The sequence below is a fragment of the Biomphalaria glabrata genome, chromosome 12, assembly GCF_947242115.1.
Source record: "Biomphalaria glabrata chromosome 12, xgBioGlab47.1, whole genome shotgun sequence".
Taxonomy (NCBI): Eukaryota; Metazoa; Mollusca; class Gastropoda; family Planorbidae; genus Biomphalaria; species Biomphalaria glabrata.
The window spans coordinates 16,663,203-16,688,195 of record NC_074722.1 but is presented as its reverse complement, the minus strand read 5'-3'; the positions used below and the strand labels follow the sequence as shown (position 1 = coordinate 16,688,195).

At 36.6% G+C, this 24,993-nt stretch overlaps 1 protein-coding gene across 2 annotated transcripts; it reads right to left on the bottom strand.

Moving 5' to 3' along the window:
* Positions 1-5,795: 5,795 nt before the first annotated feature.
* LOC106065580 (1-deoxyxylulose-5-phosphate synthase YajO-like) lies at positions 5,796-24,912 on the bottom strand. 2 transcript variants are annotated; one of them, XM_056006608.1, is made up of 10 exons: positions 24,822-24,912; positions 21,842-21,992; positions 20,636-20,778; positions 19,064-19,220; positions 15,811-15,984; positions 14,542-14,639; positions 11,288-11,457; positions 8,669-8,808; positions 6,787-7,168; positions 5,796-6,626 (listed from the first exon to the last, which is right to left on the bottom strand). In XM_056006608.1, exons 2-9 carry the CDS (start codon positions 21,950-21,952, stop codon positions 7,049-7,051), a joined length of 1,113 nt encoding a protein of 370 aa, XP_055862583.1. In that variant the 5' UTR covers positions 21,953-21,992; positions 24,822-24,912; the 3' UTR covers positions 5,796-6,626; positions 6,787-7,048. The 2 variants fall into 2 exon arrangements, with proteins under 2 accessions (XP_055862583.1, XP_055862582.1); XM_056006607.1 differs by lacking the exon at positions 24,822-24,912 and adding an exon at positions 23,861-24,020.
* Between the last annotated feature and the right edge of the window lie 81 nt (positions 24,913-24,993).

The window sequence follows — 24,993 nt, the reverse complement described above, 5'->3', positions numbered from 1 at the left end:
TCAGCACTCATTACAATATGAATTATCACAGCCAGAAACAAAATGCGCGGCAACTACTCTCAAAAATTCTTTGGCCACACCCTCGCCAAATGTAACGATTCCTTAAAGTGCAAGCAATTCACACACACATGAAATAAATGATTTAGCTAGCAAGTGTTACTTTTGCGGCAGGGTTAAGCATCCCCCGCTCTCAATGCCCTGCAAGGGAAGTAACATGCACTCAGTGCTTCAAAAAGAGTCATTTTCAAAGAGTATGCAAATCGAAATCTTCAACAGTTTCGGCTATCGCTACTGTGCAGCCTTTGAATCTAAACAAATCTACGATACCGATTTTCATCAACAACGTACTATTGAAAGCCCTAGTATACACTGGGAGCTGTGAAAGCCCTAGTAGACACTGGGAGCTGTGAAAGCCCTAGTAGACACTGGGAGCTGTGAAAGCCCTAGTAGACACTTGGAGCTGTAAAAGTTATATTTCGATGCACATTGTTAAGAAGCACAAATGGCCGACATGTTCCTCGGGCAAAAGAATCTTAATGACTTCCACCCATCTATCGCGAATCACTCAAAGACATATCTACGCTAACATACGTCTCAAAAATGAACGATACAAAGGAGTTAAACTCTCTCTACTAGACAATTTGTGCTCCGACGTCATTCTTGGACTTGACTTTATAATAATAATATGGCTAGTCTTCGAGTCCGAAGATTAGTGATGAATGCAGTATTTCCCGTGGCTGCGCAGTTCTAGCTGTGACCTACATATTTTGACACATCCAGGGCAAGCATAACCATTGTCCGCAGGTTGTCGATTTAGATTTTCTTTTCGCGTCTGCGTTTGTCCTCGGCAACAGATTTTGTTTTGGTAATAGTGACGTATCTAGAGCAATCTAACGGTAGTCTGAGAGACATCAGTCGGTCTGATTGACCAACAGGGATATCTAGTAGTTTCTCAGCAAAAGATTGTTTACCATAAAGGCTACCCCCGATTGCCTATGCTCCTCAGGGCCTCTTTCGGACCAGTATAGAGTGTAGCCAGCCCCTCTTTCAGTCATCGACCCCTGGCTCGCCAAGAGTACCTCACTGAGGGCAGCTATGTCTAACTGAGCCAGCTCTAATGCCACCAGTGCAGACTTCCGTTCAGGGCATTCACTTTTCTTGCTGTCCTGCTGTGTGCGGACATTCCAGCAGGCGACTTTGAGAGGTATCTTTTTATCTACTCGTTGGGGACTAGTCATTTGTGGGCTAAGTACTGCATTGCCTCTAGCCTGCGCAGAGTATTTTTAAAGTGATAATTGGCTCCCGCAGACCAATACCTCTCTTTAAGCTAAATGCAGTTCAAAGTAGCACAGAAGTCTTAGACGGCTGTTAACCACAGATACCTGTAGGTGTTATATCTTAGTTTCCGTCTCCTTGACTCGCTGCCGACCAAAGCTATAGAGCCCAGTCTGCCCAATGGCCGAATTGCCGACTTGGTTCTACATTTAGATCTAAGTTTGCACCAAAATCGTTTTATTCCTTTTGATGGTCAGAAACCATCGTTGTGCCTGAGTACTCTCCATCTAGCGAGGGTAGAGGCTCCTAGCATATTTAATAATCTGTCACCAAACCCCAGTGTCTCGCAGATACTCAATTTCAGATATTAAGTTTATAGAGAAGAAAATTCAACAACTGATAAAGGATGAGATTTTTTAATTATCTGAGTTTCCCTAGTCACAATAAATGACAGACATAAGATAAGAATGGTTATAGATTACAGTCAAGCCATAAACCTGTTCCCTCTACTAGACGCCTACCCTATGACCAGAATTGATGAACTAGCAGAAAAGATTTCCTAGTACTCTGTATATAGTTTTTTAGACCTGAAAAGTGCATACCATCAGATTCCCATAAAAGAAGAGGAAAGGCAGTTCACAGCCTTCGAAGCATGTGGGAAACTGTATCAATTCCGTCGGATTCCGTTTGACGTTACGAATGGAGTCGCCTGTTTTCAGTGAACTATTGAAAAAAATCATCGAAAACGAACGATTCACTGACACTTTTGCTTATGTGGACAATGTGACCATCTGCGGTCAAGACCCTACATCGCTTTTTGACATTGCTCAAAAGTATGGAATTATTTTTAAAGAAACAAAAAGTGAAATGAGCACTACTAAAGTGAAATTGTTAGGATACGAGATTTCCAAAGGACAACTTAAGCCGGATCCTGAGAGAATTCTCGCTCTAGGGGAATTACCCGTACCAGTGAACATGCGTGAACAAAAACGAGTAGTGGGTCTTCTGGCTTACTACTCACAGTGGATACCTAACTTTTCAACAAAAATAAGCCTGTTAACAAGAAATCAACAATGTCCTGTCTCCGAAGAAGTCAAAAGAACATTTGAAAGTTGAAAAATGAGCTTAAAAAAACCGCTGTATATACTATGGATCCGATTCGCCCTTGAGACGGATGCTTCTGATATAGCCATTGCGGCTACTCTCAACCAAGATGGCCGGCCTTTGCTTTTTTCTCTCGCTCTTTAACAAAAAGTGAAAGACAAGCAGAACACTGTAGCTAATATATTTACCAGAAACTATCTATCTGCCCTCACTCGCAATGACCTTAAATTGCTGCATACTAGTCTTTGTCATCACTCACAATGACCTTAAATTGCTGCATACTTAGTCTTTGTCATCACTCACAATGACCTTAAATTGCTGCATACTTAGTCTTTGTCATCACTCACAATGACCTTAAATTGCTGCATACTAGTCTTTGTCATCACTCACAATGACCTTAAATTGCTGCATACTAGTCTTTGCCATCACTCGCAATGACCTTAAATTGCTGCACACTAGTCTTTGCCATCACTCGCAATGACCTTAAATTGCTGCATACTAATCTTTGCCATCACTCGCAATGACCTTAAATTGCTGCATACTAGTCTTTGCCATCACTCGCAATGACCTTAAATTGCTGCATACTAGTCTTTGCCATCACTCGCAATGACCTTAAATTGCTGCATACTAGTCTTTGCCATCACTCGCAATGACCTTAAATTGCTGCATACTAGTCTTTGCCACCACTCACAATGACCTTAAATTGCTGCATACTAGTCTTTGCCATCACTCGCAATGACCTTAAATTGCTGCACACTAGTCTTTGCCATCACTCGCAATGACCTTAAATTGCTGCACACTAGTCTTTGCCATCACTCGCAATGACCTTAAATTGCTGCATACTTAGTCTTTGTCATCACTCACAATGACCTTAAATTGCTGCACACTAGTCTTTGCCATCACTCGCAATTACCTTAAATTGCTGCACACTAGTCTTTGCCATCACTCGCAATGACCTTAAATTGCTGCACACTAGTCTTTGCCATCACTCGCAATGACCTTAAATTGCTGCATACTAGTCTTTGTCATCACTCACAATGACCTTAAATTGCTGCACACTAGTCTTTGCCACCACTCACAATGACCTTAAATTGCTGCATACTAGTCTTTGCCATCACTCGCAATGACCTTAAATTGCTGCACACTAGTCTTTGCCACCACTCACAATGACCTTAAATTGCTGCACACTAGTCTTTGCCATCACTCGCAATGACCTTAAATTGCTGCATACTAGTCTTTGCCACCACTCACAATGACCTTAAATTGCTGCACACTAGTCTTTGCCATCACTCGCAATGACCTTAAATTGCTGCATACTAGTCTTTGCCACCACTCACAATGACCTTAAATTGCTGCATACTAGTCTTTGTCATCACTCACAATGACCTTAAATTGCTGCATACTAGTCTTTGCCATCACTCGCAATGAACTTAAATTGCTGCATACTAGTCTTTATCATCACTCACAATGACCTTAAATTGCTGCACACTAGTCTTTGCCATCCGGGCGTTACTCGACTATTGCACTACGTAAGGACTAAAAATCTTCCATTTTCCTGTGATGACGTCAGAACTGTGATAGAACAAAGTCAAACTTGTGCATAGCTGAAGCCCCGTTTTTTTCGACAGCCGACATGAGAGCTGATTAAAGCGACTTAACCTTTTAGAGAATTAGTATGGATTTCAAGGGACCTCTCCCTTTTGTTTCAAGAAATAGATATCTACTTACCATTATAGATGAATTCTCTAGAATCCCAGTTGCATGTCCCGCTATGACTTCCTCTACTGTTGTTAAATGTCTCAATGAACTATTCGCCCTATTTGGATTTCCAGCGTACGTCCACACTGACAGGGGAACTTCGTTTATGTCTACAGAGGTGCAGCATTTCCTCCACGAGAGAGGAATTGAAACCAGTAGAACGACCCCTTATAGCCCGAGAGGAATCGGACAAATAGAGAGACTAAACGGGACTTTATGAAAAGCTCTCTCTTTGGCTATGCATTCTAAGGAACTGGACATAGCTAAATGGGAACTAGTACTAAATGATGCTCTGCAGTCCATCCGGTCATTACTATGCACTGCAACTAACAGGACACCACAGGAACGACTTCTTGGGTTCAACCGAAGAAGTGGTTCCGGAACATCTCTGCCAACATGGCTGACTAGTCCGGGTCCTGTTCTGCAGAAGAAGAACGTTAGATCATCTAAATATGATCCCATAACAGGGGAAGTTGAGTTGGTAACATGCAACCCTCAGTAGGCTGTAATCCGAACACCAAACGGTCGAGAGAAACTGTCTCATTACGAATGTTAGCCCCTAGGGAGGAACAAAAAGTTATAGAAAATGAGAATCAGAGTGGAATAGAGCTTGATACTGATTGCCCTGTCCAAAGCTCGCCTCCCAGGAATCTACCTACTGATTCTACGATGGCTGAAGAAACCACAAGCACCACCAAAGACATAGTAAGACAGTCGAAAACTCAAGCAGATGAAACTTCACTTAGATACAATCTTAGAATAAGGAGAACTTGGCCCAACTACAAAGAGTAAAAGCTCATCAGTTTACTAGAACTCTGAAGTTGACATTCAATTTGTCAATAATAGTCTCCAAAATGACATTTGTTTATTTTAGTATCTTAAATTTTGCTTTGTTACTTGACTTTAAAATGATATTTGATCATGTTATATTTTAATAAGCTATTTGATTTATCATGTTATATAAATATGTTACAGCATGTCATGCTATTCTACATTGTTTGTTTACTTGAATCTCTATTATTATTCTGCGCTTACTTAAATCTTTCATTGTTAATAATACTAGTAAGCACAATTTGAAATAGGGATGAATGTTATGAAAATTATATTTTATATCAGTTGTCGTTCTTATGTTTACATGTGCTTGTAACTCGTCCGTAAGAATGTGTTCACGAAATGTGTGTTGTGTAGTCATTCAGTGTATTAAAGCCAGACTTAGTGGACATGGTTTTCGACTCTCTTATCATTCTGTTCATAACACCCGGTAACATTTATACACCATCACCACCAGTTGTATCTGTCAGAAGAATGTTTTAACCTTTCTTTTATTAATCATTTGTTATTATTATTATTATTATTATATTTAAAATGTTTCAGGTTCGTCTCCAATTTGTTGAATGGTCTTCAAGGTGTTGCAATATTTGTCTCATACATGTGTAACAAAAACGTTTATCGACTGTATCTCTCCAAGTTCTTGTGTCAACAAACTTCATTACTGCAGCAAACTTTATCACTGCAGCAAACTTCATCACTGCAGCAAACTACATCACTGCAACAAACTACAATGACCAGTCAATAAAACTCAAAATCTGAACAATGTTATGTACTTTAAAAATGCCCATTTCATTATAACAATAGCAGGAAACTATAACAACTCAGTCTTTGAATCGGAATCAGGCTTGTATTGTATGTTACTTCATAGCGTGCAACAAAACATACAAAAACAAAACTTGAAAAAATAAAGTCTATCTTAGGTTAATAACCTTTATCAACTGCAATAGATCTCAGGATGGTTTAACTGCCTACCTGCTATAAAAACAAAATTAATTAATTGCTAATAATTGATTTACTAATCTAATTTGTCTTGTTTTTATAGATTCATGTGTTGTCATAAAACTTGAAGTGGGAGAAAGAGCATGTACAAGACGTAGTAAGGGGAAAATCTCCATATATATATAGAGCCACATTTCTGAATAAAAAGCATTTCTTTCTATTTTTCGGTACCAAACAAAAGAATTATCAATTAATAATTACCTTATTGGTTAAATGTTTTTATTGATTCATGCTTTAGCAGGTACGATAAATAATTGTGTAAAGTTTCAACTTGATCGAGATTGGGTGTACAAATTTCCCACACATACAGATAGACAGTAAGATGATATAAGCTTTGTAAAAATAAACAATGTGGGGTGGGGATTAATGCCATGTCTACAATGGCTCTGAATAATGTAAAATTCTATTGAGGCCACAGCCTAATACAATTGTGGGAGTGTGCCCAGTTCGTAACATGTTTTATATAGCCATTAAGGTTTGAAAGATGGTGAATCATCTCTGATCAATGGACATTTAGAAGATATCTTAGACTAAATTTAATGTTAAGGGAACTGGCCATGCTTCGAATTTTGGCCGTAACACATGCACGATATAAATTCTAATTGTTGTGGTCATTTTGAGTTTCTATAGTCCATAGTTTGACTTCGTCACAGCATAACCTTATCTATTCAACATAATCTCATCAACACAAGATAACCTTATCAACATTATCAACACAACATAAACTTATGAAACGGTAAGTGTAATAGGGCTGAATTTATTATTGGGATAAATTTTATTTTAAAAAAATGCATTTCTCTTAATGACTATAAACATTACTTGCTTTTATTCATGCTCATAGAAGTAGGTAACGCCTGCTTTAACTAATGGTTCCAACTGGTTAGGCAAATACATTCTTACTTTATATAATACATTACTTAGTGGGACTAGATTTATAGTCTAAGGGCAAGTATCAGTGGTTATACATGTATCATTGTTTAGACAGTTTCATTATAGAGTCTAGATGGACTATCTATGTTTAGACAGCTTCAATATAGAGTCTAGATGGACTATCTATGTTTAGACAGCTTCAGTATAGAGTCTAGATGGACTTGACATATGAGCTGATGGCGTTTCGGTTCTGACGATCAGCGTTTCTCTGGATAAGATTGTCGTAAGGATATTGAATGGAGGGCTTGGACAGGTCATCCAGCAAGTTCATCTGAAACCAAGGGAAAATAACAACGTATATACAAGTGATTTTTAAAAAAATGTATAATATCCCTTCTTCTCAAAGCTGACTGACTCTACGCAAAGCACAATCACCATCGACTTTCTGCACAAATATTTCTCTTGTGTTAATTTTTGTTTTTAGCACAATGGGTGATTTCCACGTTTTGTTCCTCCAAAATAAAATCATCCAATGAAATGAGGCAATTGAATTTAGGCACGTTAAGATTAGTTATTTCTGTCCTAAGTCTCATAGTTTTTCAATACTACTGTAATATTCTTCTTTGATTCCAGTTCTTTTTTATAACTTTTAGAAAGGCAATGATGTAGACTTACAGAAAGCAAAAGTTTATAAATAATATAACAAGACGATTTCCCAGCTAATAGGCAATATATACATTTATCTATTTATTTATCTGTCTTCTATATCTATCTATCTAGTTATTTATGTATCTATTTATCTAACTATCTATCTGTCGATGTATCCATCTATCTATCGATCGATAGATCCATCTGTTTATTTCTTTTTTAATGTATCACATATTTATGTATCTATTTTTCAATTTATTATTATTCAATTTATGTATTCACTGAATAAATATATATCGTCTTAGCTTCTATTTATCTACAGTTATTTAATATTTTTCTTTTTATCTATCTGGCTTCTTTCTGTCTATCAACCTATATATCTATCTATATATCCGTCTGTTGTCTATCTATTTGTCTGTCTATCTATATGCCTGTCTATCTATATGCCTGTCTATCTATTTGTCTGTCTATCTATTTGTCTGCCTGTCTGTCTATCTATTTTGTCTGCCTATCTATGTGTCTAATGTGTCAATTTTGTCTGTTTGTCTGCCTATCTATTTGTCTGCTGTTGAACTATTTGTCTCTCTGTAGTTGTCTATTTGTTTATCTGTTTGTCTATCAATTTTTATGTGTGTTTGTCAGTCTATTTGTCTGTCTGTCTATCTGTTTGTCTGTCAGTTTGTCTATCTATGTATCTGTCTATCTATATGTTTGTCTGCCTATCTATTTGTCTGTCTATCTATTTGTCTGTCTATATAATTGTCTGTCTGTCTATCTATCTATTTGTCTGTTTGTATATCTATTTGTCTGTCTGTCTATATATTTGTCTGTCTATCTATCTATTTGTCTGTCTGTTTTTTTGTTTGTTTGTCTGTCCGTTTATTTATTTGTAGATCTATGTGTCTGTCTAAATATTTGTTTGTCTGTCTATATATGTGTCTGTCTGTCTATCTATTTGTCTGTTTCGCTGTCTGTCCGTCTATGTATTTATTTGTCTGTGTGCCTGTCATTATATTTATCTGTCTTTTTGTCTATGTAATTGTCTGTCTATCTATTTGTCTATTTGTCTATCTATGTGTCTGTCATTCCATGAGTCTGTCTATCTATCTATTTGTCTGTCTATCTATTTGTCTCTCTGTCTCTATTTTCTGTCTGTCTATCTCAATGAGCTTGTTCGAATTACCTCCTCTTGTGACAAAGCCCAGCCACTGCCAGCCCCCAAATTGTCTTCAAGCTGCTCCAGAGTTCTGGCCCCTATGATAACAGAGGAGACCACATCTTTCTGCAGCAGCCAACGTAACGCTACCTGAGCAACACTGCGACCTGTTCGATTGGAAATTATGTGGCTAGCATAGAGTTATTCGCAGTATGGATGTTCATTTTAGCACAATGAATTCATTTATTCATAAATATACAACTATGGGTCACTCCTTAAAATATACATATTTTAGTTGCTATCATTTCATAGAAGTATCATTGAAGTGTGAGTGTAGAAGAAAAAAATGTTAAAATACTTTAATTTAAAAAAAAGGTTTATAAAGAGGGAACCGCACTAATACTGCCATACCTCTTTTCTACCAGATTTATCTCCCCATTTCTATCTAAAACAAATTAACACTAAATTAATTAACTAACATGTTCATTTTTGTATTGAGTCATGTGTTGTTATCTAGAATGAATACTTGTGTACAGTTTAATTGGAATGAGAATAAAAAGGAAGTGGTAAGAAAAAAACATGTCAAAGAAGACGGAGCGAGGTGTAAACTTTGGTTATACAAGTGGCAATGTTTGCAAAGAAAAATACTTATAATATTTTTAAAAACTTTTCTAAGAAAAGGAACGCATTTTAAACTATATCTCTTAATGTTGTACGATATATCTCCTTTTTCAATATGAAAAAAAAATATTATTTGATAGTTTGTTGGTTAATTTTTCGTTGTATATATGTTTTCTTAGGACCGATGAATAATTGGGCAAAGCTTCAAGTTGAACGGAGAAAGGGAAGTGGGGAAATAACGTACCAGAGACGGACAGACAGACAGACAAACAGAACGGGTAGATAAAAAAAAATATTTTATATTATTCATGTAATCAATAATAGAACTAGACTAAGAATAATATATCTGTGCCAATGGAAATATTTTTACTAATTGTTTTGTTTAGCGTAACGTTATCTTTCTAGCATGCTCAATGTGCTTTCTTTTGTCCACTCCCTAGTCTAGACCAGTTGGGGGGGGGGGGGGGAAGGACTGGGCATCTGGGAGAAGGTTTCCGTGAAGGCTGTTTAAAAACATTTTTTTTAAAATTTGTTTGACCTAAATTTTGGCCTTCCGCAAGCGCATAGTTCAGCCACTCAGCCAGCCATGTGCATAAGAAAATAGAAGATTTCATAGATATCTATTGTTAGTTTCAAATTCTTAGGCCACCACTTAATTCTCTACCTAAGTCTTGTCTCCCCTTTGCAAGCACTGTCTCTATTTAAAAAACAAAATTAATAAATTATGAATAGTGACTTATAATAGAATAATGAGTTGTTGTTGTTTTTTTTTATTAATTGATGTTTTGTTAAGGGCGATGAATAATTGTGCAAAGTTTCAACTTATCCAAGAAGGGGAAGTGGGATAAATAACGTATGCAAGATTTTAGACAGACAGAGTGAGTTGATATCAGTTTTGTAATTATACTGGATTCCATAAGGTTGTCATTGCCGAAAGTGGTAATGGATGTAAGCACTCCAATACCTATAAAATGCTTCGTATTGGCATGCTTCTCAAATAGCCTCTAACAACCAGTCCAACTCCTGGCCTTCAAGTGTGGCTCAGATATTGAGTCCGGCGGAACTGTTCTCACTAACAGGAGTAACTGGCGCCTTAACCAGTAAGCTTCGGGCAGGAGTGGCTCGTTAGCCATGGCTGGCTACCCACCTAAGAGAAGGAAAACTCTTAATTCAAATCTCTGTTGCCTTGCAGCTATACAAAATCATGGGAAAGGCTTCGGGAGTCATCCCTGAGGAAAAATCAGGAGCTGGCGACCCTAAGGCAGTTTGCAGCACTCAGTGCTACACTCTGGCAGAACCTGCGACGCCGCTGACCCCAAACTGTATAGGCACTGCCGTTCCTTTGGATACATCAGCTGCGTGGAGATGTGTGGGTGACATCGTTCCGACCACAGCTAATGTCCAGGCATTCATCTCATTTCCATGAGATGATCTATAGTCGCTTCGCGAATGAAGGAGGCCATAGAATTATACTGAGACTGATTTTTTCCTTCCTTGTATAAGTGACAAATGGAAATAAAATAAAAGAATATGTTTTAATGGGACAGAGTATGATTGAAATCTGTCAGATAATCTAGCTAATAGGGCAAAGTATGATTCAAATCTGATAATCTAGCTAATACGGCAGAGTATGATTGAAAATTAGATAATCTAGCTAATAGGGCACGGTATGATTCAAATCTGATAATGTAGCTAATATTACAGAGCGTGACTCAAATTGATCAGATAATCTAACTAATAGGGCAGAATATGATTCTAAGCTATCAGATAATCTAGCTTATAGGGCGGATAATGATTCTAATCTATAAGATAATCTAGCTTATAGGGCGGATAATGATTCTAATCTATAAGATAATCTAGCTAATAGGGCAAATGATGATTCTAATCGATCAGATAATCTAGCTAATAGGGTCAGAATATGATTCTAATGTATCAGATAATCTAGTTAATAGGTCAGAATATGATTATAATCTATCAGATAATCTAGAATCCTAAAATGATTTGCACTGACATATCTCTTAATACCATATTTCTGCCCAATGTTTTCTGCAGACTCAATTATATCAAATGTCCGATCACTTAAGCTTGACAGAACTGGCGCTGTTTGGTTCCTGGCTTTAGCGTTGGCCACCGACCATCCTAGTCGTCCCTCCGTTGGCTCTACGCCACGCTTGACCTTTCCTGTCAGCAGACCACTGGAGAAAAATATAATGACTAATTGAAAATTGTTATCTGTGTACTATTAAGTCAACTATGATTACAATAGAATAGCCTAGAGATATTGCAGTGTCTATCATAGCAAACGAACTGTATCTGTCCTAGAAAAAAACATTGCTGTGTCTGTCATAGCAAAAGAAAATTGCATTGTCATTCATATTCTACAAAAATTTAATAATCTCTAGCATACTATCTCATCTCTGCCTGTAGTTCTGTCTGGGGCATAGGCCATCAAACAGCTTCCTCCAGAAGCCTTGACATGGGCCACAACCAGCTTTTTTCAGGCGTCTAAGGCTTAGGCCACCAACCAGATTCCTACAGGCGTCTCGGTTCTGGAGATTCTCTCCAAATGTCCCAAAGTCTTCCCATCTGCTTGGCTTCTGCCTCCAAATCTGGCATACTATACACATGTTAAATAGATTGCTTGGTCATAAAGACCAGCTCACTCAGGATATGGCTTAAATTTTACCCCTGTGCCAAAAAAACCCAAATCCCATCAACGCTCATTTTCACGTGAAATCGCCTCTAGCATAACTCCAAAGAAAATGATATCACATAATACCAGCACCACTGGCGGATCCAGGGGGGGGGCGGTAGGGGCGATCGCCCCCCCCACTCGGCCGACCCCCCCCCCTAAGGGGGGGGGCCGACGTATTTTAGTATAGAAGTCACACAATTTGTATACGAATTTATTACTTATGTTAATAATATATACTAATTATTTATATTTCAAACTATTTTTAGATTATTTCGCCCCCCCTCTAGTATGTTGGCCGATTAGGTGGGGTCTGGAGGGGGCGATAGCATCAATCCGCCCCCCCCCCCAACCATAAACTTTTGAGTGGGGGGGGCGGTCCAATTTATTTGTAGAAATCACAGCCTGCCAAAAGAATCAATTAAATATCTATATGATTAAAACTTGTTATTGATATTTTAACCGATCTTTATATTATGTCGTTCCCCTGTTGTCCGATTGGTGTGTGTGTGGGGGGGGGGGGACGAAACCTCTACTGCCCTTCCCACCTAAACCCTTTGAGTGGGGTTGGGGCGGTCCTACTTTTATGGAGAAATCATAGTTTGTGAGCAAGATTAGTTGCATTGATATATAAATTTGATATTATGTCGCTCTCCTTCAGGTATCTTGGCAGATTCGGTGGGGTAAGGGGGGGGGGCGATTGCATGTACTGCCCTCCCCGCTCTAGCCCTCTGAGTGGGGGGGGGCGGTCATATTTTTATGGAGGAATCATAGTTTGTGAACAAAAATGATTGAATTTCTATATAATTGATATGTGAAACCATTTGTATATTATGTCGCACAACACTCTAATCTCAAATTTTATGATTAGTAAATATAAAAGGAAAAAGGTGGAAGGGGCGATACATGCCATCTCCTTTCCCTCCTCGGACAAAGCAATAATTTTTCTTTTTGTATTATAGTTAAGAAATTACAAAATGTAAAAAAAAAATCAGCCACTAATATAATTTATATATGCTATAAATTAAATTCTCGTATCGAGTGGTCCCACCCTTATTCTTTAATGCCAAATGCAATCATTAGCAGAAATTATAAAAAGGAGCGAGGATAAATCGTTTTCATTCTACCGTCCCTCCCATTTCCAGACAGAGTTTATGTAATTTCACATGAATTTATCATAATTATTTTAAGAAAGACTTTGATTTGGAAAAATTAAAATTCAAACAAAAATTTTCAGTATAAGAGTCACGATTGAGATGAGTAGCCTTTTTTCCAACCTTTACTCAATCTAATATTTTTCTATTTAAATTTGGGACTATAACTCACAATTTATGCTTGAATTTTATTGAATATTATTTATCGAATTTTTTTTCGGCGGTGATCCTCTAAGCCTTAATCTAAATATGTGGGGTATCTGATCTTTTCAAGGAACAAATCGGTTTTATTTGCAATGTATTAAGGGCGTATACATTCAAATTAGAATATTTTTCAAGTACAATATTATTCAAAAGGTCCTTTTTTAATAGGATGAATAATGAGCTTTAGGTAAGGAGAATGTGTTTCTTCAGCGAAGAATGCAAGAAAACGCTTTTAGCGTCGGGGCTTCGCCCCCCAAATCACTGATGAATAGTGAGCTATTCTGCAGTGAAAAATGCAAGAAAACGCTTTTTGGCGTCGGGGCTTCGCCCCGAACTCCACTGATTAATAATGAGCTGTAGATGTCAGGAGAATGCGTTTCTTCAGAGAAGAATGCATGAAAACGCTTTATGCGTCGGGGCTACGCCCCGAAACTCACTGATGAATAGTGAGCTGTAGATGTCAGGAGCAGGCGTTTCTGCAGTGAAAAATGCAAGAAAACGCTTTTTGGCGTCGGGGCTTCGCCCCGAACTCCACTGATTAATAATGAGCTGTAGATGTCAGGAGAATGCGTTTCTTCTGTGAAGAATGCATGAAAACGCTTTATGCGTCGGGGCTATGCCCCGAAACTCACTGATGAATAGTGAGATGTAGATGTCAGGAGCAGGCGTTTCTGCAGTGAAAAATGCAAGAAAACGCTTTTTGGCGTCGGGGCTTCGCCCCGAACTCCACTGATTAATAATGAGCTGTAGATGTCAGGAGAATGCGTTTCTTCTGTGAAGAATGCATGAAAACGCTTTATGCGTCGGGGCTACGCCCCGAAACTCACTGATGAATAGTGAGATGTAGATGTCAGGAGCAGGCGTTTCTGCAGTGAAAAATGCAAGAAAACGCTTTTTGGCGTCGGGGCTTCGCCCCGAACTCCACTGATGGATAAAGAGCTGTAGATGTCAGGAGAATGCGTTTCTTCAGTGAAGAATGCATGAAAATACTGAGAAATACTGCTTATTTATTCTTATATATACATACATATATATATATATATATATATATATATATATATATATATATATATATATATATCTGTGTGCTGTACGCACGTTTATGTATAGGGTTAGGGTTTACTGGGCGTTAGGGTTAGGGTTTGGAAAAAAATCGCCCCCCCCCCACTCCAAAGTTCTGGATCCGCTAGTGACCAGCACTAAGTTCTGTATAAAGGTGTTTGTGTTACCCTTTCAGTGGACTCCATGGCAACACGCCTATGCCTGCAGTCTTACAAACTTGAAATGGCTCAAACTCTGACTCTCTGCACACAAGACTGTATTGTTGCTGTTAGGACATTAGCATATTTTTTTAGTTTTTTAACAGTCACATAAAAAGACAAATAAAAAAAAAACATTTGTATTGCTGATGTGCATCTTCTGTTTTTCTGTCCTATCTTATAATCTACCTTATAATTCAAAATTTCCACTCACTCACTGAATGACTGGCTGATCAAGAGATATCTTAAACAGTCGCACGGATTCGCATAAAATTTCTTACACAGTTTCCCTTTACCGCCAAGGCTCTTGCTAGGAACTGGTTTAATAGATAGAAATTGACCACCGTAATTTGTAAAAACCGCAAACTTGCTATCAAACATTTGTGTTTTATTTCGGTATTTCTCCAAAAGGACGCTATCTATATATAAAGCATATAATGAAACAGCACACACATTTTTTGTTTGTTAAGCTTTTTTTTTTCTTATTCCGTAAGTCTACAATTTTTTTATATGTATGGCTTACGTCATTTCCGTTCCCTTTTAGATGCCGTCTAAAAAAATTTAAAATGCCCTAATAGCATCAAAAAGGTAGATCTAGAGTCTTTTTTCTTATGATTAAAGGATTAAAAAAAAGGTTAAAGCTATCAACTATCAACTGGCAGATTCAAAATCTGAAAAGATTAAAAGATGATAAAAAAGTTAAGAATTGTCTTTGTAAAAAAAAAAAAAAAGCCGAAACTTTGTATGGGACGGGGTTACATAAATATTGCGAAGCCAAAGAAATGTCAGGTATTGTACATAGGACTAACTTTGTGTGTGTGGGCGGGAGGTAGTTTGGAGTGGCAAGGATTGACGTTGTAAATAGGGTCTTTCCGAATCAAGTTAAAAGAAATTAAGATGTGCAGGTTGAAAAAAGTAACAAAAATACGGGTTCCAGAGAAAGAAAGAGAAAGGTCGTTAAATGTAATTGTAACAGATACACTAATTTAGAGGTTAAAAAGTAATAATGTTAGGGGGCTCGTTAAAATCTGGCAATTTTATTGAAATTTCACAAAAAAAAAAAGAAAAGGAGGGGATTAATAAAGAAATTCTAATACAGAAAATAAATCCTTAACTATTATAACTTGAAATGATTAGCAAAGACATCCGAAGGCTGTGTGTATTAGATTAGAAAGACATCCATTCTTTTTATTGACTAAAGTTGCATTTTCAAGCTGTGTAAATGAATATAATAATAACCTGTAAGCTAACTATCGGGTTCAGTCCGAGTCTCTCTGAGGTATCCACCAGTTTCTGGAGCTGCCACCCTGTAAAATTGCTGACACCAATGTAACGAACTTTACCAGCACGGACCAGGTCATCGAAAGTACGTAACGTTTCTTCAAGTCTTGTTCCGTCGTCAAAGGCATGCGCCTGAAGGTAAGAAAATGTATAGAATTCAACACATTTAGAAACATGACTTTCAGATGTATGCACACAATGTATTATAACAAAAAATCATTATAATATCACATTTAAAAAATCATTAAGCACATTTAATATATTAATTTGCCTGTTATGATTTAGTGAACAGACCAAAGATCAATAAAATATTCACATAGATAGATTTAGAAGGCAATGATAGATTTAAACATGATTTGTTTATGTGATTCAAATTTCACATCTTCTGTCATCAAGATCTGGAAGCCATTTTTATATAGATATTCACCTTTTATTAGATCTATATCAAACCAGAACAAAATAAGAATAATCTAATCAAATGAGCCATAAGCTATACAAAATATTTAATTTATCTATACCAAAAAGTAGAAAGTAAGGCGTATGTATGTATGTATGTATGTATGTATGTATGTATGTATGTATGTATGTGTGTATGTATGTATGTATGTATGTATGTGTGTGTGTGTGTGTGTATGTGTGTGTATGTATGTATGTATGCATGTATGCATGTATGCATGTATGTATGTATGTATGTATGTATGTATGTATGTACGCATAGAAATCAAAACCGTTGAACCAATCTTGATAAAACGTGGCATTAATGTTCCTTGGGTACTAACTGGGACCGTAGTGTATGTATTTTAGCCCTAAAACAAACTTAAGACCCTCAAAAATAAAAGGTGACCAAATCTATAAAAGTATTGTATCTTATAAATCTAGGCTATGTTTACCATGTTGATATGAGAAAATATCGAACGAATTTAGATCTAGATCTGATTTTATGAACTACACTTTGCACATGTAGTTTTTTACTTTGACACATGAAAATACATAATATAGTCGATTGATTTCTTTATTAAATAAAATTGAGCTTCAAATATGTGTTTCAAAAGCATTTTTACATAAATTCGTTCTTTATATATGCGCATTTAGAATTCCTGACGTACATTCTTACGTTAGACATTACCCGAGAGGCTACACATCTCTATATTCCTAGGTCTAAATTTCTAATACAACTCTAAGATGATAGAACTTCTCTTCGCAAAGATAGTTTTATACTTTAACACATAAACATACTAATTATAGTCCATTCATTTCATATTTTAATCAAATTAACATTCAAATTTAATTTGTTTTTCTAAAGCATTTTTAAATACATTCGTTTGCTATAGCTGCGATGCCGTGTTGACAGACATTTTAAAAGTTCCATTCATGTGTCGCGCAAACCTTACATGCGCAGTGAAAACACGCTGTGATTGGACATGCAAATGAGGCTCTAAATGGGTGATATTAAATATACTAACATAAAATAATTAATAAGCTTATTGAACCTTAAATTCAATCTGAAACTGATAGATCAAGAGTGTTTAGTGAAAGCCGATGTATTTTACTTAATTTAAACAATTGAATCTAAGTTTAATCTAGGTCAAAAACTATATTAGACTCTAGATCTAGATCTCAATATATATGCAAGCAAATCTTTTTGTAACAAAAATGGATTTAGGTCGATTAGCTATTTAATAGCACTATTCATACTATTTTACATTCACGCATTCGCTTTACTTATAACATTTTTATTTTGTTTAATTGTTTCTAACTATTATTATAGCTTTTATATAGCGCTACGTTCATGCGTATAGAATGCTCAGGGCGCTATGGTCCAATCACATTAGTTTCCGTGCTGCCTTTAGGTGCTCAGTAAACACAGCGCAACTCGAGTCGGGTGTCGAGCCTTGAGCCCCCTTCATATGTAGCCAAGCCAAGTTCAAGCGTACTTAGCCTCTCGACCACGCTTTCCACAAACTATTCTAATGTACTATATCAGTGACATGCATATTGAGAGCCGCGGGCCGCGGGTAACATATGGCTAGTATTCAATAAAGTTCGAATTCTCCTTTAAAATCAAATTCAAACTGTTCATCTGGTCATAAAGAGCTAAGAAGGTGTTCAGGGGGGTAAATACCCCCCTGCTACCGACATTTTGGCATAACTAAAACTGATATCTTTTTGCATTGTACCGATGGATGATGGTTTAAAAAAAAAATCATTTGAAATAAGGTCTGTTTGGGACTTTGGGTATTCCTGTATTGACATTAGGCATTAAAATAAACTCATAAATATTACGAATGAAACTAGAGACAGTTTTTCGTTATGTTACGTAGCCACTAGCTAGGTTCAATTGAAGGTGGGAATAATATTAAGGGAGAATCTAGGACTACGAAATGAAGTGGTGGCAACCTTTTTAAATCTTACCTGGAAGATCCTTACCCCCCTCTCTTTCTCTCTCTCTCTCTCTCTTTCTCTCTCTCCCGATTAGCCAACGCCACTATCACATACGCATATTGTTCACTGCCAATGTGGTGAAACAGTCAAACATGTACCGCTCCCTCTAATTCATTTGAAAATTAAGTTCCTATATTTCTTAATCTGCTGTAGTCTTGCTCTACATGGGGGTGGAGGTGCACCATAATATATTTAATCAATCTCGGATTCAAATCTCGGTGAAGACTTGTATTTCGAATTTCAAGACAACCCTGAGTCAACCACATGGAATAGGTTGCCTGAATGAGCCAGGAAAACCAACGACTTGGCAGAGTTTAAATCATAGATTAACGTGCATGACTAAATTTCCCTAGACAGGCGTAGGACGAAATCATCTTCTTTTTTTAAAGTAATGTCTGTATTTTATAAGATAAGAACTTTCATTGTTATCTGACATTAGTTGGGAAAAGTAAAGGTCGTTAGTCATTGTGCTTGGCTTGCCAACCGTCGGTCAAAGAAATAGATGACCTTTACATGAGATCCTAAGGTCTGAAAGGGATACTTTTTATTTTTACATCACACGTGTAATATCCCTACAAATGATATCCGCTTGCCGACCGAAAGAGTAAGGAAGATGAAGGAAAGAGGAGAGTCCATTTATTGATCAGTGAGCATAGTGAAAAACTCTCAAACAAAAACATTTCAATTTAATATCAACACATATACACGCTAATGCACGCACACACACACACACACACACACACACATACACACAAAACAAATCGCTTACTTGATAGAGATCCACGTAGTCTGTTCGGAGGCGTCCTAAACTGGCGTCAATGCTGGATGTTATATGTTTTCTGCTCAGTCCCACATTGTTTGGGTTGTTTTCTACGCCCATGTTGGATCGAACTTTGGTGGCGATGATAAAATTGTCTCTCGTTTGCCTGAAGAGGATAAAAAAAAACGTCTCCAAAATGTTCGCGGAACAAAAACAGTTGACCTTCACTCCATGATCTTTCTTCTATTCCCTGCTGTGTAAGACAATGTAACACAGAACACCTGTGAGTACCTGTCCATTCCTCGTCTTAGTCGCCAGACTGTTCGAACTAAGCTGAAGATTATTATTCACACATTTAGTTATCTCATCTTGTCGAATACAGACTACTTCCTCCACGGATGGTCAATGAAGTCACAAGGCAATAGAGTGATGTAGCATCTTCCTTTGTAATAACGTCTTCATTTGTCTTCGATATAGTCTTTCTAAATAATTACATCATTACATATTCCTTTTTACGTACATTTAAAAATGTCAATTGTGTGCCTACGACTATTCCCTCAACAGAGCAAGTGTGACAGTCTATGAAAAGCCTTTTCCCAAAGACAGACGAGCTATTTGATATTTTGAGGCGTTACGTCTCACCACAAGCCATAATTTTCAGGTTGTTACGTGACACAGATAGTAAAGTATTTTGTATTTGTAAAACTAAATGATGAACTTGTTTATTTTTTACAAAACTCTGTCTGGTTTCTACACGTTGTTTCTCACAAACTCATTCTCGAATCAAGCTGAAACGTTAAACCATTACTTACTGTATCTATCAAAACATGAATTTAAAAAAAAATAAATATTAATATTTTTTTTTATATCGAAGGGAAATAACGTCTACATAATAAAGAGCTATGGTTGTAAGTGTGGAGTTATTTCTCTTAGATGAGCCTTCCTCTTTAAAGATTTTAAAATATTTTGCGTGTTCTATTCTGCTAAATCTGTTTTTTAATTTGATGTCTACTTATTACATTAAGCTATTCGATTAAGCCAGTTAAAGGTATTTACTCCTACACAAATGTTTCAACTCCGAAAATATAGCAAGGCTTATGTTTTTAGCAGTAACTATAATTTAAAGAATTTCATTTTGGTCTCAAATGTGTATCCCGGGCCTTAAGTAAGGGATCTCCAGCTCTCTCTCGTTCTGTAGACGCGCATGCATCCAATTGCTCTCTTCTAGGAAGGACTTAGACTTAAACGGCTAAAAGAGAATCTCAATTCTACCAACGGCGGACAATGGTTATGTATGCACTGGATGTGGCAAAACATGTAGGTCACAGCTGGGGCTGCGTAGTCACGTTTATTTCTGCACTCCTCATTAATATTTGGACTCGAATACAAACCTTATAATAATTTTTAAAAGTTTTGTAAGCTAAGATCAACTACTCTCTGTTGCACATACACACACACACTGCAAGGCTCCTTCCATTTTGAGCTGTTACATATCAAAGTAACAAAATGAAGCTTCTCAGAAAACTTTGGTCGATAAAATTATCTGAAAGGAATGTAATAGCTGTGAAGAAAAATTCTAACCTTTCCAGCCATTTCCCGAGAATGTTCTCTGATGTACCCCGGCCATACACGTTGGCTGTGTCAAAAAAGTTACCTCCCCTTTCAACAAAACGGTTGATGATCTGATGCGATAAATCCTCGTCACTTTGTCCAATTCTTCCTGTCTGAAATTCAATTTTCAAGCGCTTTATATCTTCTTAAACGTAAGCACAAATATAAATTAGAGTAATAAATAACGTTATAAATTATATTTCAGGAAGCAGAAATGTGTATCTATGTGTATCTATGTGTATCTATGTGTATCTATGTGTATCTATGTGTATCTTTCACGCCCTACGTCGTGTACAAGCAGACATAGAATCATGGTCTACATTGCAGAGATTTCTATTAACAAAGAGCAATTGAAGAAATCCTTTCATTTCGAAGTAGATCCTCGACCACTTTACTCGTTTTTATCAAACTATAAACCACGTGATACTAAATAAAAGCTATTGGGCAGGTAGACATCTTAATAAATTGAAAATGTATAGGCTTCTGTCTGAGCAGTTTAGGGCATGAATAGAAATTAGCTAAACCTTATTAGTACTACAAAGTGTGATACATTAAGCGTGACCCATGCCAATAATATTTTTACATTGAAATAAAACAAAAAACTTTTTTTTTCAGTAATATCTCCATTATATAACTTCAAATGTAATAAAATATTTTTAAAATATTTATCTCAAGCCGGGTATCGAACTCTTGATCTTAACACGGTCGGCTAGTAAACGTACGATGTTACCAATTTGACCTAACGTCGATTCAGACTTGTGCTATCATTTATTGGTATTTTTAATAAGTCGACATTATTTAGAACTCTTAAGATCTAGTCTAATGATCTTATTACTTTATTACATTCTTGAATCACTAATGCCTTACATTCGGAAATTCCCGAACGCGATAGTTCTTTCACAAAAGCGTCATTCTTTTCTTGATCTAAGTCTAGTACTTAAGTCAAATTTACATTTTTTTTTTTACTAAGAAAAATTATAATTGTCAAAGTTTTCCCCATGTGGCCAATTATTTTCCCAGTGGTATGCTTCAACTGTTAAATTTCTAGAAAAATAATTAGAGCCGTTTTTAAGATCAGTACTTGAATAGAAGTTTGTAAAAAAAAAAAGACCATTTAAGTTCTTTAACTACAAAGCTACAACTGCAAAATAATACGAACAACAGTGAAAATGCTACCTGAGATTCTCCAAATGTCATGGTACCCAAGCATAAGTTAGAAACTTTTAGCCCGGACTGACCAAGGAACACACTTGGCAGCTTGTTGTCCGAAGATACTTCAGTTGTCATGGTTACAGGTAGACGCTTGATAATTTTTCACGCGTAAAAACTGAAATTTTCGAATGAGTAAATTGGTTCATGGAGTTTCATACTTTGGAATATATATAGAGTGTACATTGAAACATCTTAAACAATGTACATTAAAATGTGGCAAGTATTTAAGCCTCTATATGCAAAGGAACAACAAGAAAAATATTTTTAAAATCCTTGAAAAAAAAAAACGTATCTGAAGGCAAATAATTCCGCCCTTAAAAATTTATCTACTATTAATGTAGAAGTTATTTCCCTTATTCTATATCAAAATAATTAATTACCAATAATTAGGTATATTATAAAATGTATTCATGTTTTGTTAGGTCAATAATAATTGTTCAAAGTACCAACTTGATCGGAGAAATAGCGTTAACAGTTATTTAAGAGGACTAAACCCAATATATTGTTGTAACCCTGCCTTGCACCAGTGCTTGAGGTGCGCACTAGTGCACTAGTGAACCTAAACAGGAAGACACTAGGATAGAGAGAATAACAGTGCATCAGGGATTGTGAAGAGTCTGAATGTTTGGAGAATAAGAAGCCATCTTTTGTGCTGCCTGAAGGTTGTAGTAGGGACCTGGAGCGAAGCGGGGAAGGCTGTCGTTAGTCCACATTTGGGTTATGTAGCAAAGGACTGGTATACTTAGTAATAAGACTCTGAGGAAGTTGAAGGATGTTATGTGTTTGCCCTAGTGAATAAACACCTGTATTTATTTCCTGTTAAACTGTGTTGAGTTGCCTGCCTTTTCGTTGAGTGCCTAACCTAGAGTTGCAACAATATTAAGCCATATCTGTCAATACTGAAGAATTAGTTTTCATTGTTGGTATCAAACAAAATTGATAATAATCAGTAATTTATTGACTAATTGGTTCATTTTTTAATTATTGATTCATATCTTGTCTAGGTCAATGAAAAAGTGTGCGAAGTTTCAACTTGTTCCGATAATGGATGTGGGAATAATAACGTGCACACACCTTTTACCAGACAGACAGACAGAGTGAGTTGATAAAAGCTTTATACAAAAGTGACGTTTTTTGTTAGCACTATGTCCTGGCATGAAGCAAATTATGTTCAATTGTTCCAGGGCCGGCCTTAGGTAATGGAGGCCCTTGACGAAGCGAATTAATAGGTCCCTAATTAAATAGTAAAATATAAATACCAAAAAAATAAAATGACGCCATGATTTAAATGTTCTTGCATCTAGATCTAAATTAACAAATTTAAAAAATTCATAATCATATTCACATAAAGCGTGATTCTGGTTGCGTTCCATATAGCATATTGACTCACAGTAGAGAGAGCAAGACTAGTAGAAGTATTTTGCTACTTTTGAAATTCGATCCAAATTTCGCAATTTTATTTCTCTAAAACAAATTGTTAGTCCAGTGCGAGGCCCCACCAATCGGATGCCCTAAGCCTCGTTTGCTACACCCAGATACCTTACACTATTGTAAAAAAAAAAGTAAAGTTCCTCTTTCAAACTTCAGATATATAGCGCAGACGATTTAAAGGTCAGAGTTGTATGCGGCCCTCAGTTAACGAGGGTGTCATGTGGCCATCACAACGACCAACCATATTTAATTTCCCCAACTAATGGCAGGTTCCCATTAGAGCTGGATGGACTCATTAGTTGTCCTAAGCACATGGAAAATAATAACTGGTTAATTTTTCGTATTATTTTCGTCCTCTGCAAGTGGGTGAATAAGTGATAGATAAATGAATCAATCATATTGTGCGCCTGTGAATATACTATACATTATATCAAATGATACATTAGAAATTAGCTTTGAAGTTTGTTTTTTAACGAACGTTTGTTCATATTTATTACAAGCACACCAACATATATAGATATATATTAGAACGTAATGCACTATATTGCTTACCTCGCTCTACCTGTCAGTCTACTAAGCAGGCACATTAATGTGCTAACCACCAAGCCATTAAGATATATCACGCTGATAACGAGATAATTACTTAGCGGATGACCTTTCCTAAGACGTTTTTCGTGTCGCCTTGAGATAATTGAATGGCTGAAGTGTAGCTATCACTGCACGCAGAAGTTACATAGAATTGAAGTGTCTACAAGATGACACGTATGTCTTAAGTCTAGCATAAACTCAAGAACTTTGTAACATAATAAATTCATGAAATTGTTGTTTTTTTCTAGCCTTCATGCATTTATTCAGAATAGTGATTGTTTCCTAGTCCAGGCCTCCTGCTGCACAGTATTGGATGGCCGCAGACAGGTTTGATCCTGGAATCCTCAGTATGACACCCAGTAGAGCAAACCACACGACCAGGCAGACGTGTTGGAAGAGAGAGAAAATTTTGGGACAAATTAATCAAAACAGTTGTTTGTTTTTAGAAGAATAACACAACAGAAACTTTTAGGTACCTCAGACTACAGTCAATAAAAAGGGAATCACTAGTTTCCTTCAGTTACATTGCTTTGATATAGACTCAATATAGAGCATACACATACATATATATATCTACAAGAGCATCTTTTGTGCTTATAGCATGCTCAGTGTATGCTATGGTTCAATTTCTTTTGTGGACTATTGGGGAGTAAGGTATCTGGGTGTAGGTTTCCTAGCTGATTTTAAGCGCTCAGAAAACACAACTCTGCTATGAGTAGGGATTCAAACTAGGTGTCCCTGGGTTCAGCTGTAATTACATCAAACATTTAACAACTCGATCAAAACACAGAAACTTTATTAAACTTCATGGCACATATCACACGCTGGCCTCTCTCTCTCTCTTATCTACAAACTAGCATACTTCCGGTTATTCGTGCATACATTCCATCTGTTATAGGTCTATATCTAAATGAATGATACTCACATACAGACATTCATCAGTGACAGGTATAATTTATAGAGACGTATATTTCTACGCTTTCTGGAAAACCGGTTTAATTCCTGGTATTCCTCAAAATAAAAACAAACAAAAAAAATGTGTTTTTTTAAAAGTTTATGGTCTATAAAACACTAACATTGATTTTAAAAACCACATT

Excerpts from the sequence above, each read along its gene's own strand:
- LOC106065580 (XM_056006608.1), bottom strand. The coding sequence starts at position 21,952 with ATGACAACTGAAGTATCTTCGGACAACAAGCTGCCAAGTGTGTTCCTT. Across the intron at positions 15,985-19,063 it reads ACTACGTGGATCTCTATCAA|GCGCATGCCTTTGACGACGG; the intron begins GTAAGCGATTTG and ends TCTTACCTTCAG. Across the intron at positions 7,169-8,668 it reads GGGCTTTGTCACAAGAGGAG|ATGAACTTGCTGGATGACCT; the intron begins GTAATTCGAACA and ends CCTTGGTTTCAG.